At 52.0% G+C, this 14,676-nt stretch overlaps 2 protein-coding genes across 2 annotated transcripts; one reads left to right on the plus strand and one right to left on the minus strand.

Annotated features, from left to right (window-relative positions):
• Positions 1-2,102: 2,102 nt before the first annotated feature.
• On the minus strand, positions 2,103-5,104 carry EVX2 (even-skipped homeobox 2). The gene is made up of 3 exons (XM_057423620.1): positions 4,681-5,104; positions 3,306-3,565; positions 2,103-2,756 (listed from the first exon to the last, which is right to left on the minus strand). Exons 1-3 carry the CDS (start codon positions 5,102-5,104, stop codon positions 2,103-2,105), a joined length of 1,338 nt encoding a protein of 445 aa, XP_057279603.1.
• Positions 5,105-11,986: 6,882 nt separating this feature from the next.
• On the plus strand, positions 11,987-13,774 carry HOXD13 (homeobox D13). Its single transcript, XM_057423817.1, has 2 exons — positions 11,987-12,677; positions 13,458-13,774. Exons 1-2 carry the CDS (start codon positions 11,987-11,989, stop codon positions 13,706-13,708), a joined length of 942 nt encoding a protein of 313 aa, XP_057279800.1. The 3' UTR covers positions 13,709-13,774.
• Positions 13,775-14,676: the final 902 nt, after the last annotated feature.

Raw genomic sequence — 14,676 nt, forward strand, 5'->3', positions numbered from 1 at the left:
TAGTCTCGGTTTGATTTAAATAACATTTATTTTACATGACCAAACACAATAAATAACGTAATATACAAAGCTTTATAATTATTGCACATTTGTAAAATATTTTACAGTGAGTTCGTACAGCCAGCAATATTTAAAGCACAAAGACTTTATTTACAATTTCATATAATAACCAGGTCCAACGGACCTAACATAAAACGAATTTATGTTAATTTTACCAACCAGCATCCTTGTCGATCATTTAATAGACATATATCTATATTTTGGAAAAATGTAAACATGATTGCCAAAATCATCGTATATACGTCCCATACTCGTGTGATCATAACAAACGGTTCCAAGGATCGAAAAGGTTAAGCTGGTAAAAGAGTGCTACGTTTTGGTCTATTTTCTTTAGCCTTAAATTATATATTAATAAAAAAAATTCAATGTAAACTCAGTGAACAACAGCTGGTATAATCGATCTTTTTACATAAGTAGTCTTCCTAGTCGTTCTTGACAAAATGAGAAATTTGTGAATTAGGTGTCTTCTACCGTGCTTTAAAGTTCTCTACCCAGAAAATGTACACGTCTTGTCAGGAATTGGCTCTAGAAGCCTGGGGATTTCTCCTTTACCCTTCCCTACCCCTGCCCAGGAAATCTGTCCCACTGGACAAAAAAAAAACCAAACATCCTACGATTTATGTTCACTGAACAAAACAGTATAGCCTTTAAAATCAGTTCCTGAAAGTTCTTTATCAGAATATGAAAAAAATCCAGTGTCTTAAAAATAGAAGTATTTCAGGACACTCGAAATATATAATAGAGATTATTTTTCTTTATCTTTTTGTGTGTGTGTGTGTGAAAGTGTACGTGTGTGTATTCACATTCACACAGGGCCTAAACAAGCAATAGCAAGTTAGATGAGGGCTTCAACTCTTCAGAAAAATCTCATTATGTGAAGAGTGAAGTGGCTCTGTAGGGAGCATTATGGAAATATCTGGGTTTGATTTAATGAGACTCTTCACATTGGTGGAATATCAACTTAGCAGAGAAAAGTCTACGCGGGGCGTCCAAGTTACCAAAATGAAAATTGGCAATTGAGATGATAAGAAAGTGGCTTTCTTGTGCGAAATCACTTCAGGTAACAGAGATAACATTAAATAACATACATTCTATGCACCAAGAACAATGTTTTATGTACCAAGTCTCTTATCTGTCTCTTCTAATGACTTCCCTTAGCGGGTTGTTAGTACTTGACAGCAGGTCTCTGTGCGGGGAACTTTTTTCCAATTCCACATTCAAAGGAGGTCCATCAGAGAACATGATTGGCAATTTTCGTCATAATCTGCACATTATTAGCATCAAAATTGACATGGCAGTAACACTGGTGGTTTTTGATGTGCCTTTCTTCAAGTTCAAGGAAGTCCCTCCAGTAGCAGTGGTTTGGTATAGCAGGTCTCAGTTACCCAGTGGTGGCTTTTCAGAGGCAAAGACGCGATAGAGATGCGTGAGAAATAAATCCAAGAGCCGTTTTATCGGGAGGAGAGAAAGACGCGAAGAAAAAATAGATTTAGAAAAGTGTCTGGAAAGTAAATGCTTCAGGACAACAGCCTACACCTAGAGAGATTCAAGTATTTCCCAGATAGTGTGGATTATGGTAGTTAGAAAGCGTGAGTTTAAAAAATGCCTCTCCCCATCCTGTCAATCTCACACTTCCCTTCCCGTTACTGGCCCGGCTGCGGCAACCTCATTAGCTACCGCTCGTCGCACGAGACATTGTCCGTTTTGTCGAACTCAAACCGAAATAATAACCAAAAGGAAGAAAAAAAACAAAACCAAAACCAAGAAACACATTCCCTTCCGCAGCATCACCCTCCCTGCGCCCGCTGGCCCTGCCGCCCGCAGCCCCGCGGAGCCCTGAGCCGGGCACCGGGCACTGCACGGCAGCGCGCACCGCGGGGCCTCCTCCGCGGGGGCGCAAGATCCGCGGAGCGCACTCCCCGCCGGTCAGCAATAAAAAAATAGACGGAACTTTCTGGCCGAGGCCGAGGTCTCCCCGGCCCGCCCCCCCAACCCTGACCCCTGTAAAAAACACCCCCCGCCGCCGGGCCCGGGCGCGGTAGTTATCTGGTGAGCGGCGCCTCCTCCCGCTGATCCGGCGAGGCGACTGCGGCCTTGCTGAGCACGGCGGCCGAGTAAGGCAGGAAGCCGCTTTCGGAGCGCTGCCCCGCCGCCGTGCAGGGGAAGTCGGCGGCGGCGGCGCCCCTTGAGCCCAGCGCCGAGGCCGCCGCCGCCGCCGCTGCTGCCGTCTGGCTGCTGTGGCAGCTGAGGCAGGAGCAGGGAGCCGAGCTCCCCGGCGGCCCCGACCCCGCCGCCGCAGCTGCTGCTGCCGCCGCCGCCGCCGCCGCCGAGGCGGCCGCGCTGCTATTGAGGCCGGCGGTGGCCGGTGTCTGATAGAGGCCGGGGTGTCGGAAGCTGCAGAGCAGCTCCGGGCGGGAGTAGGGGTGCGAGAGGGCCCGGAAGGTGTCCAGCGGGCGGATGGAGGTGGCGAAGGGCGCGGCGGCTGCCCCTGAGGCGGCGGCGGCAGCTGCTGCGGCGGTGACCCCGACGTGCGGGTAGTAGTGGAGTGGGACGTGGGAGTGAAAGGGATAGGGCAGACTGCCTGTGGCAGCGGCGTGGGTCATCATGTAGGTGTAGAAGCTGGGGTCGGCCGGGTGAGGCCAAGACATGGCCAGGCGTTGCCTCTTGTCCTTCATCCGCCGGTTCTGGAACCACACCTGCGCGGGGAGACAAGCACAGTCCGGCCTCAGCGCCTTTCCACTCCTCACCCCACCGCACCCGTTGCCGGGCACTCACCGGTACCCAGCGCCAAGGCGGTGCGGCCTGTGGCCATACCGCTTGTAGAAGACCTCTCTCCTGCCTGTGTCCTGTGACCCTGCCCGAGCGGACCGGTGGGCACAGTCAGGCCCCTGGGTCCGGGGGGGACCCTTCGGTCTGAATAAACATTTCCCCTTCAGTCGCCCCCTCCCTCCAAGCAGGGCTGTGTCTTTAAGATATTGACGCGCTCATCCCCCCGCGTTTAATAGCTGCGTTTATTTTTCCTCCCCTCTTCTCTTTACAAAATGTGCTAACGCGATAAAAAAAGATGAGGAAAATAACTTCTTAAAACGCAAACGAAAAGTGTTAGGTGTGGAGCAGCAAACGAGCACAAGGGATGAGTGCACCTAAGGGCCCGGCGGGCCCTCAACCCCGGAGAGAAGCCGGCCGCCGGCCCGAGGGAGCCGGGGTGCGCGGGGTTCCGCGGGGCTGCGCGGGGCGCTGCGTACCTTGATGGTGGTCTCGGGGAGGTTGAGGGCGGCGGCCAGCTCGCAGCGCCGCGGCCGCGACACGTAGTTCTCCCGGTAAAACTCCTTCTCGAGGCGGGCGATCTGCTCGCGGGTGAAGGCGGTCCGGTACCGCCGCACCTGGTCGGTCCCCGCCGCCGAGCCGCCCAGCGTCCCGCCGCTGTGTAGGCTGCCGATGCCGCCGGCGGTGGAAGGGACGGTGGCGGCGGGCGTGCTAGGTGCCGAGCTGCTCTCCGCGTAGCCTGCGGGGCGAGCGTATGGGTGAGAGCGGACAACGAGGCGGCCCCCAACAGCCCGGCCGGGCCGAGCAGGACCCGGCCCTGGGCGCCCGTCCTTCAGGCCAACCACCCTCCTTACAAATCACTGCTCCTGATAGAATCGATAAAGATGGATTGGGGAGGGGATGAGGGTATAGTCTGGGGGGTTGTTTGGGAAAGATTTGGTTATTTTCTTTTTGAGTCACTTTATAACCCCGTGGTTCTCAGCAGAAGGGGTAGGGGCTGGTGACTGCAGGCTGGCCGAGCCCTGGGGAGAGCGGGCGAGGGTGCTGGCCTGGGCTGGTGCAGCTCTTCCGGGCTGCGAGGAGACAGGGCTCGGAGCTGTCTTTCTCTCCTTCCACTGCAGTTCTTATTTTCGTTTGAGACTTAAGAAATAAAAGCAGCCATAAGAGCCTTTTTTTTTCCTCCATAGTTACGTCCAGGACCCCTTCCTTTCCCTGGCACATTTGACAAAAAAGGCATGCACTGTGGCCCGTAGGAAATCCACTGCTCACCTGGCTCCCCCTCCCCAATTACACCACCGTCCGTCACCATGCCCCGCAAAGTGCAGGGAAGGAGACAAGGCTGTTTCAAACCCCCTGTTACAAGCAAAGGAAAAGTGAACAATGCCCAATTACCCGAGGTGGACACAGACGGCACGTTGCATATACACAGAGCAGAACACACACAGACAAATACTAGCACTTTCCTCGCATTCCACCCTCTCTCTAATTTAATCTATGTCTGTATATACATACATATACAGCTCGAGAGGCGCGGAGAGCTCCAAAAGGGCAAGGGAAAATGAGGAAAAAGCTTTCCCTAAATGTTGATGGGTGGATATTTATGCCCACATATATTCCGGTTATATATCTATATAGCATGCACACACACACGCACGTACCCGGGCAGTGTGTCTCGGCTATCGGGATAGCGCTGTAATTGCAATAATATTTTACAGCCTGAAGCTCTGTCTTCGCAGAAGAGAGAGCGCCCGTGCAGAGGCGAGCAACTTTGGCGGTGGTGGTAGGTTTGCTTAGTTTTTTAAAGCCGGCTGGCAAAGTGCGGGGCTTAGATGGAGATGATAAAGGGAGAGTTACCTTTGTTACTGTTTTCCTTCAGCTGGGAGGAAGTGAGGCTGGCTGGGGAGCGGAGCGCAGAGCAGCCCACCTCCACATCACTGTTCATATCTGCCTCTTGAGCAACTTCGGAATAAAGGTTGATTTTCTTCCTGCTTTCCGAAGGCGGGATTTCGGAGGAGACGGTGCTTTCACTGCTGGGATGCTGAAGATTGAATAAAGTGTCTATTTCAAATTTGCCTTTGGCAGAGATGTCCCCTATAGCGCTGTGCAGGGAAGCGGCAGTCAGTCTCGGGCTGAGGCGACCACTGTGCGGAGAATTTTCAAGGGCCTCCAGCACCGCATTTCCAGCTGAGTCTGACAAATTCGAGAGCCTTTTGCCAGCTGTAGGGCTGTGCAGCCCTCTCTCCATCAGGATCATCTCTTTTCTTATTCTTTCCATCATCTCAGCTTTATAAAAAATGTCAAAGTTGCAGGGCTGGTCCTGTACTAATGATGAGCTGCAGCAGGGGCTAATTCACATTCAGCCCGGCAAGTGTCTCTAAATATTATTATCTCTTTTTGAGGGAGGTGTAAAAATTGTGGGATGCCAAAGCGAGGGAATGACTGGTCAAAATGACCCATACATCCTTTCTAGCCCGAAATGTCATTCATCAAAAAGTGGTGCTCGTCATTAAGGTACGAATGACGCTGTTCGAATAATCATTTATTGTAACAGGTTTATAAGCAAATAAATACAAGCTCCTGTCAGTGGATAATGAAGGCGGCTTCAGAGCAGACAAATATATCCAGGTGGAAAGAAAGAAAGACAAGAAGTGAGGAGTAAAGCTCTTGTCCTTAGCTTGATCAGATCTTGCTTGAATTGCTCTGGGGTTTGGCCTCTGGGGTGGAATTGACAGTCTGATTAATAAAATGAGCTGTGCAACATTTCCCCCTTCATTTAGGTGCATCATTATGCTCTGATTTTTGTTTTGTTGCCTTTTAGGTCCTAATGATGCAGCTTCTCTCTCATTTGTCCTCGGACAGAACTACATGTTAAATATTAGATAATGCTTTTCTTTATTATTATTTCTGAGGCGGATTTTAGATCGCAAAGTGAGGAAATGCTGGAAGAGGACGAGAGGACTGAGAACCTCCTGCCGCTGTTATCTCTTTGCTCTTCCCTCCCATTTCCAGACCACATTAGTACTTTTATTTAGGAATTTACCCTGACACCCCCACGCAACCCTCATACGCGCGAACCTTATACCCAGACTTTGTAAGACCGCTGCTTCCGGCGCGCATCGATCCTGGAAATTAAAATATTTGTTTTTAATCTAATATATTATAATTCGAAAGTATTTTTCTTCGTTGCATCTTTAAATACGATCTCTCTTTTACGTTTTAAAATCCTGCTTATCAATGAAGCTAGCCTTCGATTTGTTCTCCCCTCTGGAACAACACTGGCTGTTGTACAGTGTGATGGGGGGAAATAACAGAAGGACACTAAATGCATTCGTGATTTTCAAACACTCCGCTGCCGTGCCATTCCATCCTCCCGGAGGGTTTCTCTCCAGCCCTCGCCTCCTTCCCTCCCCACCGGCAGGAATGTCTACGCATTGAAAGAATTTAAAAATAACAATAGAAATAAGTGATGGGGGTTTAGTGCCCGCAGGCTTCGAGCTAGCAGAGACACCACCTCTAGCACCCTCTCTCCAAAGTTACCTGTGGCTCAGCCAGCTCATCCCTCCGCTCTTTCCAGGGTGCCGCTCTGCAGGGAACACGGGCTGCCGCGCTCGGCAGGCGTGACAGTCGGAAAGTCTCCCTTCAGTGATAACTTTGCTAGTAATAATGACGCTGATGGCAACCATTTAAACGAAGATAAATCCTTTGTCGTTAGCATCTCTGGAGTGCGCTTCGGTAGCTGCCCAATCTTTATTCTCGCAGTGATTTTTTTTCACCCACATCATCTAGTATTTAGACCCTAAGAAGCTGAGTTTCATCTCCCGGAGAAACACCCCAATGTTTCCTGTGATTAAATGCGGGTTTGATTTTTTTGCGAGAGCTGTTCCTGCTAATGTTAGTCACATACATCTCCTAAGTTATTGTACTCTTGCGCATGATTCATAGATCTAAAATGGGATACTTGTCAGATTTTTTTTTAATAATGTGTTAAAGTCTCCCTAAACATTCCACCAAATATTTGGGAAACATTCTAGGCGTTGTTTGCAAAATCCAGCCTTTTATTAAGGAGCGTTTTATGTCAGCCCTTTGAAACGTAAATTTAGACTGCAGTGTGGTGTCCTGCATTTTACAGGCCCAAACCCAGATAAAAGTAAATAACTTTTCCTCCCCCGCGAACGTTGCGGAAGGGAACGGAGCTAGGCGCAAGCTGAGGGTAGACCCCCAGGCTACCCGCCGCTCCCCGTCTCCCGGCTTTGAGCTGCCCCCCCGGCGGGACGGAGGGCAGGGTGTCCCCTCTGCTACATCCACCGAGCGTGGCTGAGCGGGCAGCCGGGTGTCTCGCAGGCCGGCCGGGGTCTCTGAGCCCCCGTTACCCCGCCGCGCCCGCGGGAGGAGGAGCGGAAGCCTGCGGCCAGGTTTATTGCTGTCGTTTGGCGCCCTCGTCTGTTTTCTTAAGGGCTGTAACAGGGCGAGCATCTTTCCCCCTGCTCTTTCGGAAACCGCAGACGAGATGCCACATCTCGGAGGCACTCGTGTGCTTGTATGTGCACAACCAGAGTCGGCACAACATTACACTCCAGAAATGTTACTGCACCACTAAAGAGGAGGGAACGCATTTTATGTTATTCGGTGCGGATGGTAGAGACTAAAGGAAAAGCCCCAATGTGAGAAAAATAAGTTACACACAAGTGTGGCTGTGAATGATCTTTATTAGTGTTATGTTATATTTTGCACCTTTTAATAATACTGATCTTAGGTTATATACAGTGTATCTTAAAATATAGTTACACTCATATGCAAGGGAAATGACGTTATAAAAGACGTTAATAATCCACTAAGTAGATGTGAGGTAACAAAACTGTTCCCTGCCATGCAGTTAATCAGTTCACCCCAAACTGTCAGCTCACTAATAAACAAGTCATCTGATATTTATATTCCCAGCAAACTAGAGGCATTTACCGCACTGATGTTTATCGTGCTTTTTTTTTTCTCCCCCACAACAATAGCACTGCCTAAAAATCTTTCAACATATGTTTATAGAACTTCAAAACCAACAGCTCGGCTTAAAGAACCTTCAGCATCAGAGAGATATTAGTGAGCAATGGGGGAGGAAGTTTCAGAGACCGCCAAAATATGCGAGGTTTTGTCAGACGCTGTTTACTCAGTTGTTCTTGTAAGTTTAAATGGCTGCTTAGGCCTATGGCCAAAAGTCTTAGCGCTTTTACCTTGGAAGCTATGACTCAAGGCATCAAAGAACATTTCAGTGCTCGTTTATTAAATCTGAGCTGGGAAAAAGAGGTCACGCAACCTAATTGAAATGAAGTTCGTATGAAATCAGCCAAACAACACCTCGGTCAGCTTTTCACGACTCCGAGCGTGCTTGGGAAAACGGACACGAATATCTGATTCCTCCTCCCCGGCGGGGCAGGCTGCCAACAGGGGCCCGGGGCACCAGCAGCTACTCGTGGCAGCGCAAGGTCTCTGGGACAGTGTCCGCGGAGGGGAGCAGGCGGCGCTGCAGGGTTCCGGAGCTGCGGGGCTGGGGGCATTGGTTACCGGGGGGTGCCGCAGGAGCGGGGCTGCTACGGCGGACCCTGCGGAGCGGGCGGGGGGGAACACGGAGCCCACGGCGTCGCCGGCGGCAGGCTCTGCGGCGCCACCTGGCGGCGCTGCGGTGGCACTGCGCAGCGGGGCCGCGGGCTCTGCCTGCCCTGCCCTGCCCGCCGCAGGCCGCCTGGCAGTGCAGCTCCCCGGCTTCCACGTGCCTCGGCACGCACCCCGCTGTCCCTCAGCTCCGACTCTCCCCTCCGGTTCAGATTGTGGTGCAGGGCCACCCGCGGGGAGTCTGCCTCCTGTTCAGTCCTGGTTCTCCTTGAAATGTCACCCCTGCAGCGGTACAGGGCACGAACCCGGTGTGTCCCGAGTCACGCGGGTCCGGCAGCACCGTCCATCCCCTTGCTTCCCATGCGGACATCCCCTTTTGCGGGCTTAATGATTACATGATGTCTTCTGGGGCTGCCTTTGCACACAAACAGGTTTCAATTTAAACGATAAAGCCTTACTCCCGACGCAATGCGACCCAGCCGATTCTTCGTCCTAGGTCGCGTCGGCGTCAGGGTCTGAGTACCCGAGGTCCCCGTGTGGCCTCAGAGGGGAGGTGGGAGTCAGGCAGCGGCCAGCACCGCCCGTGACCTTAGAGCTCAAGTTCAACGCCCGCAATGTTCCATCGCCCGTCAGCTCTCCGTCTGGGCCAGGGCGCAGAGAGTCCTGAGAAAATTTTCTCCGTCCGGCTCGAAATGGAAAATTTAAAGGCTGAAATAAATACAGATATGAGAAACTGTGGCACGGATCTGGAGGGGAAAAGTAGTTTATTTTTCCACACGTTGCTGCTAAAGCTTTTCATTATCGTAATTCGGGCAGAGGAAAATAAAAGTTTTTCTGTTCTGTTTAGCTATTAAAAGTCCACGCAAGTCAAAAGGTAACAGAACGCAGTGTGCACGGGGCAAGGTTTGAGGGAAGTATAAGCCGATTTTTTTTCTCTTAGTTTACCTTCTCCGTTTGTCCTGGAAGACCTTTTCCCCTTCTTTTTCTTTTACTATTTTTTTTTTCTCCCTGCAATAAACACTAACAAGAGAAGCTACTTCCTGAAACAGCTGAAAAAAAACTGTTTTTCCTGGGAGAGACCAGGCGGAAGACAGAGAGCAAATAATAAAAGACTGTCCTAAAACTTGAGTGGAGTCCTAACTCCATTAAATCATAGCAAATGTATCTGAGGAAATGAGATTATTTCAGGGAGTGGGAAACAAAAATAACCAAAACCCACTTATTATTATTCGGGAGCAGAACGCAGCCAGCGATGCTATCTACTTCGTGTGCTACCCAGATTCCCGTGCAATGTGTCAATAGGTAATGCGGAGCGGCTCCGCGGGAAGGCAAGTAGTGTCCGCAGAGGAGGCCCGGCCACACCGGCACATCGACCTGCCTGTAGCTGAGCTAACTCGGTGAGGACTGTCCCGCCCTGGCAATGGGGACAGCGGGTGGCTCCGGACTGGGGTTGGGGCGGCAGCACGGAGCCCTGCACTACCCCTGGGGCCGGGGGTGCAGGATGTGTCCTGTCACTTGTAAAATGGGCGGATGCTCCCAGAGATCCGACTTTGCCTTATGAGCTCATTATTTTTATTCGTGTGCATAATATCCTGCCGTGCAAGTCAGTGCTGTTTTCTACACCCTCCACAAAACGGCTCATTATAGAATTGTTGTTTGTCGTAAACCCTCTCAAAGAAACTGTTTTCTAGGACACCGAGGGGCTGTCGTTGGATAGAGTTGCACCGTGGTTTGTTTTGATGTTTCGGAGCTCAAGCTCCGAATCCCTGAGCTTTAGGTGCTCATTTCTTTCGTCGGCCTTATTTAAAATGTCGTGACGAGAAAGAAAATTTCATTGCATTTATGGCAATGGGAAGCACAACGGGAGATGGAAATTCAAATGGAAAGATGTCCGGAGAAATAGTCTCTCTTTTCTCAAGACTTCAGTGCGTTAGCAATGCTTTCACTAGGAAGCTGCATACAGGGAAATAAAAGGATGAGAAACTTGTGCCTCTACAAAGTGTCCTAATTATATATGGTTTCATGTTCTGAGAGTAAATACTGACTCCATTTATAACCGAGGGAAACACCTAATCACGTCTGGCTCACTCAGCTGATTATGAAAGATTAATAGCAGTTAAGTGGTTAGAACTCTAGAACGTGTTTGCCATCCGGTTGTTGATGTGCACCCTTTGTCATTCCACCCGGCTTCCAGAAACTGCCGACGGCTACTAGACTGCTAGTCCCCTCCGCGCCCGCGGCAGCCCAGAAGTCAGGGGGATGCCCACCGCCTGCCCTGAGAAGTCACCCACAGACCCCAGATCTTGTCAGCACTGTGTTTCACCTCTACGGCAGTTGCTTCTTCTCTCCTGCGCCTGAGCCTCCTTCGGGACAGCAAACACGGCCCCAGCTCTACTTTTTTCAGAGAGCGAAAAGTTTCCCTGACTTTCCCAGCGGAGCTGCCGTAACTTGTTGCCCTCCCCGCCGCAGACAGGGCTAAATGTCTGTAATACACAACCGCGGAGCGACAGGAGCCGGCCCAGAGGGGCAGGGACTCGTCTTCTCTGCTTTCTCTATTTCGAGCTCTTCGCACTGCTGCAACTTCCATCTCGACCCAGCTGGAGAGTCTAGAGAGACGACAGAAGGATTTGCCACAGCATTGGGTAGTCACCACCAGAACAGCCGTCAGCACAAGCAAATGCTGCGATTTAACTAGTCTGCCTTACCACGACACGGACTGACACTGCAAGGGTATAAAAGCCACATCTAATGAATGCCAGGTTTAGCATCTTGTGCTGCACACAGCCCTGGTGCCTTTTCCTGGCTGGTAGCGACATCGGGGGGGGGGGGGGGGGGGGGGGGGGGGGCTAAAGGAGGGATCTCCTATGGACCGAGAGCTCAGTGGAGCCGGGGATACCTTCTCCCCACAACAAAGCCCTCCTACTCCATACATGTCCGGGAAGGAGGGAGGTGTGGAGGATGGGATACAAAAACCGCGCTGGGGTTTTCTTCACCCTGCCGCAAACACAGCAATGAGCTGGGGAAGGCTTCCCCGGGGATCCGGTCAGATCTCTGCCCTCGCCTTCGACCAGAGCCCATGCCTGCGGCTTCAAAAGTGCCAGCGGAGGTTCATGGTCCTTCCCTGGCCCTTTTGAAGCTGCAGGCAGGAGGAAAGAGGGGATGAAAGCGGCGGGGGCGAGGCTGGCCCGCAGGGGCATCTCCGCCGCCCGTCCGCCCAACCCCTCCCCAGCGCCGGGGCCGCGGCGGGGCGGGAGCTCGGCGGCGGGGCGGGGGTGGGAAGGGGGGGGGGGGGCTCCGCCGGTGCGAACCGGGGGGCTGCTAGGCGAAAGGGGCAGTACGGGCAGCGGGAGGGTCACATGTTTCGACAGCAGCCTATGAGCAGCCCCCCGGCCTGCGGCAAACTAATCTGGAGCCGGCCGCCCCCACCCCCGTCCCCCCTCCCAACCTGGACTTCGTTTTTATAAACGTACCGCCAGGATCCAACCTGTTGGAGGCAAATAACCATTTGCATCATGCCCGGCCGGGGACCGAGCCGCCGCCGTCCGCGATGTGCAAGGCCATGAGCAAAGCAGCGAGCTGGGAGATGGACGGACTGCGCGCCGACAGCAGCAGCGGCGGCGGCGGCGGCGGCAGCGGAGCCCCAGGGCAGTGCCGTAATTTTCTCTCCTCGCCCGTTTTCGGGGCTGCGCACACGGGTCGAGCGGCCGCCGCCGCCGCTGCCGCCGCCGCCGCCTCGGGGTTCGCCTACGCCGGCGGAGGGGAGCGCTCGGGGGCGGCGGCGAGGCCCGACCCCCCGGCCAAGGACTGCCCAGGCTCCGCCGCGCCGGCCACCGCCCCTGCGCTCGGCTATGGGTATCACTTTGGCAATGGATACTATAGCTGCAGGATGTCCCACGGGGTTGGGATCCAGCAAAACGCCCTGAAGTCTCCCCCCCATGCCTCCATTGGCGGCTTTCCTGTGGAAAAGTACATGGACGTCTCCAGTCTGACCAGCACGAGTGTCCCAGCCAATGAAGTCTCCTCCAGGGCGAAGGAAGTGTCCTTCTACCAGGGCTATACAACCCCCTACCAGCACGTTCCTGGGTACATAGACATGGTCTCAACGTTTGGCTCTGGGGAACCGAGACACGAAACATACATTTCAATGGAGGGCTATCAGTCTTGGACTCTGGCTAATGGCTGGAATAGTCAGGTTTACTGTGCCAAAGATCAGACACAGAGCTCACACTTTTGGAAATCGTCCTTTCCAGGTACGAGAGGGAGAGAAATGGTCTGACCTGCACCCCCCCCCCACGCCTCCTCCGCCTGCCAGTCCCCTCCCCCGCCCCTCGGGCCGCAGGGGCGGACTGCCGAGGTGGACACGCCGCACAGGCACAGAGAGGAGAGACGGGGGGGACGGTGGATTTTCCTTTTTCCTTCCCCCACCCCCGAGGAAACCTCACCCTCTGCTTTCCGCCCCGCGGGACAGACCCTGGAGCCCCCCCGCCGCCCAGCGCCAGGGTCCCGGTCCCCGTCCCGGGGGCACCAGGGCGGCCGCGGGCTCCTTCTCCTGCTGCCTCTTCCCTCGGCGGCTGCTTTTGTTTTCGCGTTAGCAGCTTGCAGGACGGTGCGCGAAGGCTTGCAGTCCTCTGCCTCTCCGGCCGGCCACTGACACGGCCCCAGAGCACTTAAGAGGCTGGAAGTAATGAGTGCACAGAGGCACAAACCACATGCAAACAAACCCGGGAAACACACACCAAAGAGAGTTGTGTGCGCGCTGCCAGCTACGACCTGTCCTCGGCCCCCCGGCCAAAGAAAGCCCCCGACGTTCTGCACGTTCCCTAGCGATGCATGCCTGCAAAGTGATGACAGTCCATCAAGGTCGTAGTGCTTTACTAACGCGCAAATAATGTGGCAGTGTAAATAATAATAAACTGTAAACAACTCCGCATTATTTATTTGCCCGTGAAATCAGTGCCCAACAAGTACTGGTTAAGGTTTAAAAGCCTGTAATAAAATTCTAATTTTTCACATAATGTCTTTTACCATAGGGGACGTTGCACTAAACCAGCCCGATATGTGTGTCTACCGGCGTGGGAGAAAGAAGCGAGTGCCATACACAAAACTGCAGCTTAAAGAACTCGAGAATGAATATGCCATTAACAAGTTCATTAACAAGGACAAGAGGCGAAGGATATCAGCAGCCACAAACCTGTCTGAGAGACAAGTTACCATTTGGTTTCAGAACAGAAGGGTGAAGGATAAGAAAATAGTCTCCAAACTCAAAGACAATGTATCTTGATCTATTAGTTGCGGACAGTGGTGGATATATAAACTCAATTTACGACCAGCTAAAGACTTTTGGAAAGACTTGAAAATATATTTAATTTTTTTTTTCTCCTTCCAGCGGTGGTGAAATTTCGGGAATTGTTTTCCATGAAAGTCAGCGTTTTTCTCTCAGTGGAAGGGAGTGCTGACAAGTCTTGAATTATAGTTCTGTTTCTTCCTTTTGAAAACAATAATATTAATTATATTTTCTGTTCTTCCCTCTAGGCCAGTATAAAGGAATTTAAATACGTTGAACAGTTGCAGTTATAAATTTCTTAAATGCTTAACTCTTTGGGGGGTTCTGTATTATTTTTTTTTCTGAGCAACAGTTAGTGCCAAAAAGTGTCAGTTTTGATTCGGTATCGTAAACTTCAAAACACACCGAAAAAAATCAATTGGAAAACGCAAGGAATCCGAAGTCCGGACCCGTGGCTGCACCCGGCTGCTGCCAAAACCCGCCGAGCGCCCCGGAACCCAGAGAGAATTCCAAATTGCATGGAGGGGTAACGCCTGGAGCTAGGTTTTGTCTTTTTCGAGGGAAGGAGAGTATCTCCGAGCTGGTGTGGGGCGAAAAGCACAGTGCCGGGCATCTCCCACCGCGCTTCCTGCTTCCGTAGGTTTGGGTTTGGTTGAGGCCGGGTTTTGTTTGTTTTGGGTTTTCTTAGAGTGTGGCCTTTTTGTGTGTTTGGGGTTTGTTTTTTTTTGGGGGGGTGTGGGTTTGTTGTTTTTTTTTGGAGGGGGGTTGTTTGTGGTTTAGGGTTTTGGTTTGTTTGAGCTTTTTTGGGGGGTGTTTTTTGGGTTGGGGGTTTTTGTTTTGTTTTGATTTTTTTGTGTGTGTGTGGTTCCCTGCCGTTCCGTTTTCAATAGAAGTGTTTCATATAGTTCATATTCCCCGGCTTCCAAAGGAGCAGGCTGTTCCCAGCTATTCGTGTCCAGGCGCTC

Source organism: Pezoporus wallicus, unplaced genomic scaffold (genome assembly GCF_028554395.1).
Source record: "Pezoporus wallicus isolate ANWC-B61680 ecotype Strahan unplaced genomic scaffold, APGP_CSIRO_Pwel_v1 contig_1181, whole genome shotgun sequence".
Lineage (NCBI taxonomy): Eukaryota > Metazoa > Chordata > Aves > Psittaciformes > Psittacidae > Pezoporus > Pezoporus wallicus.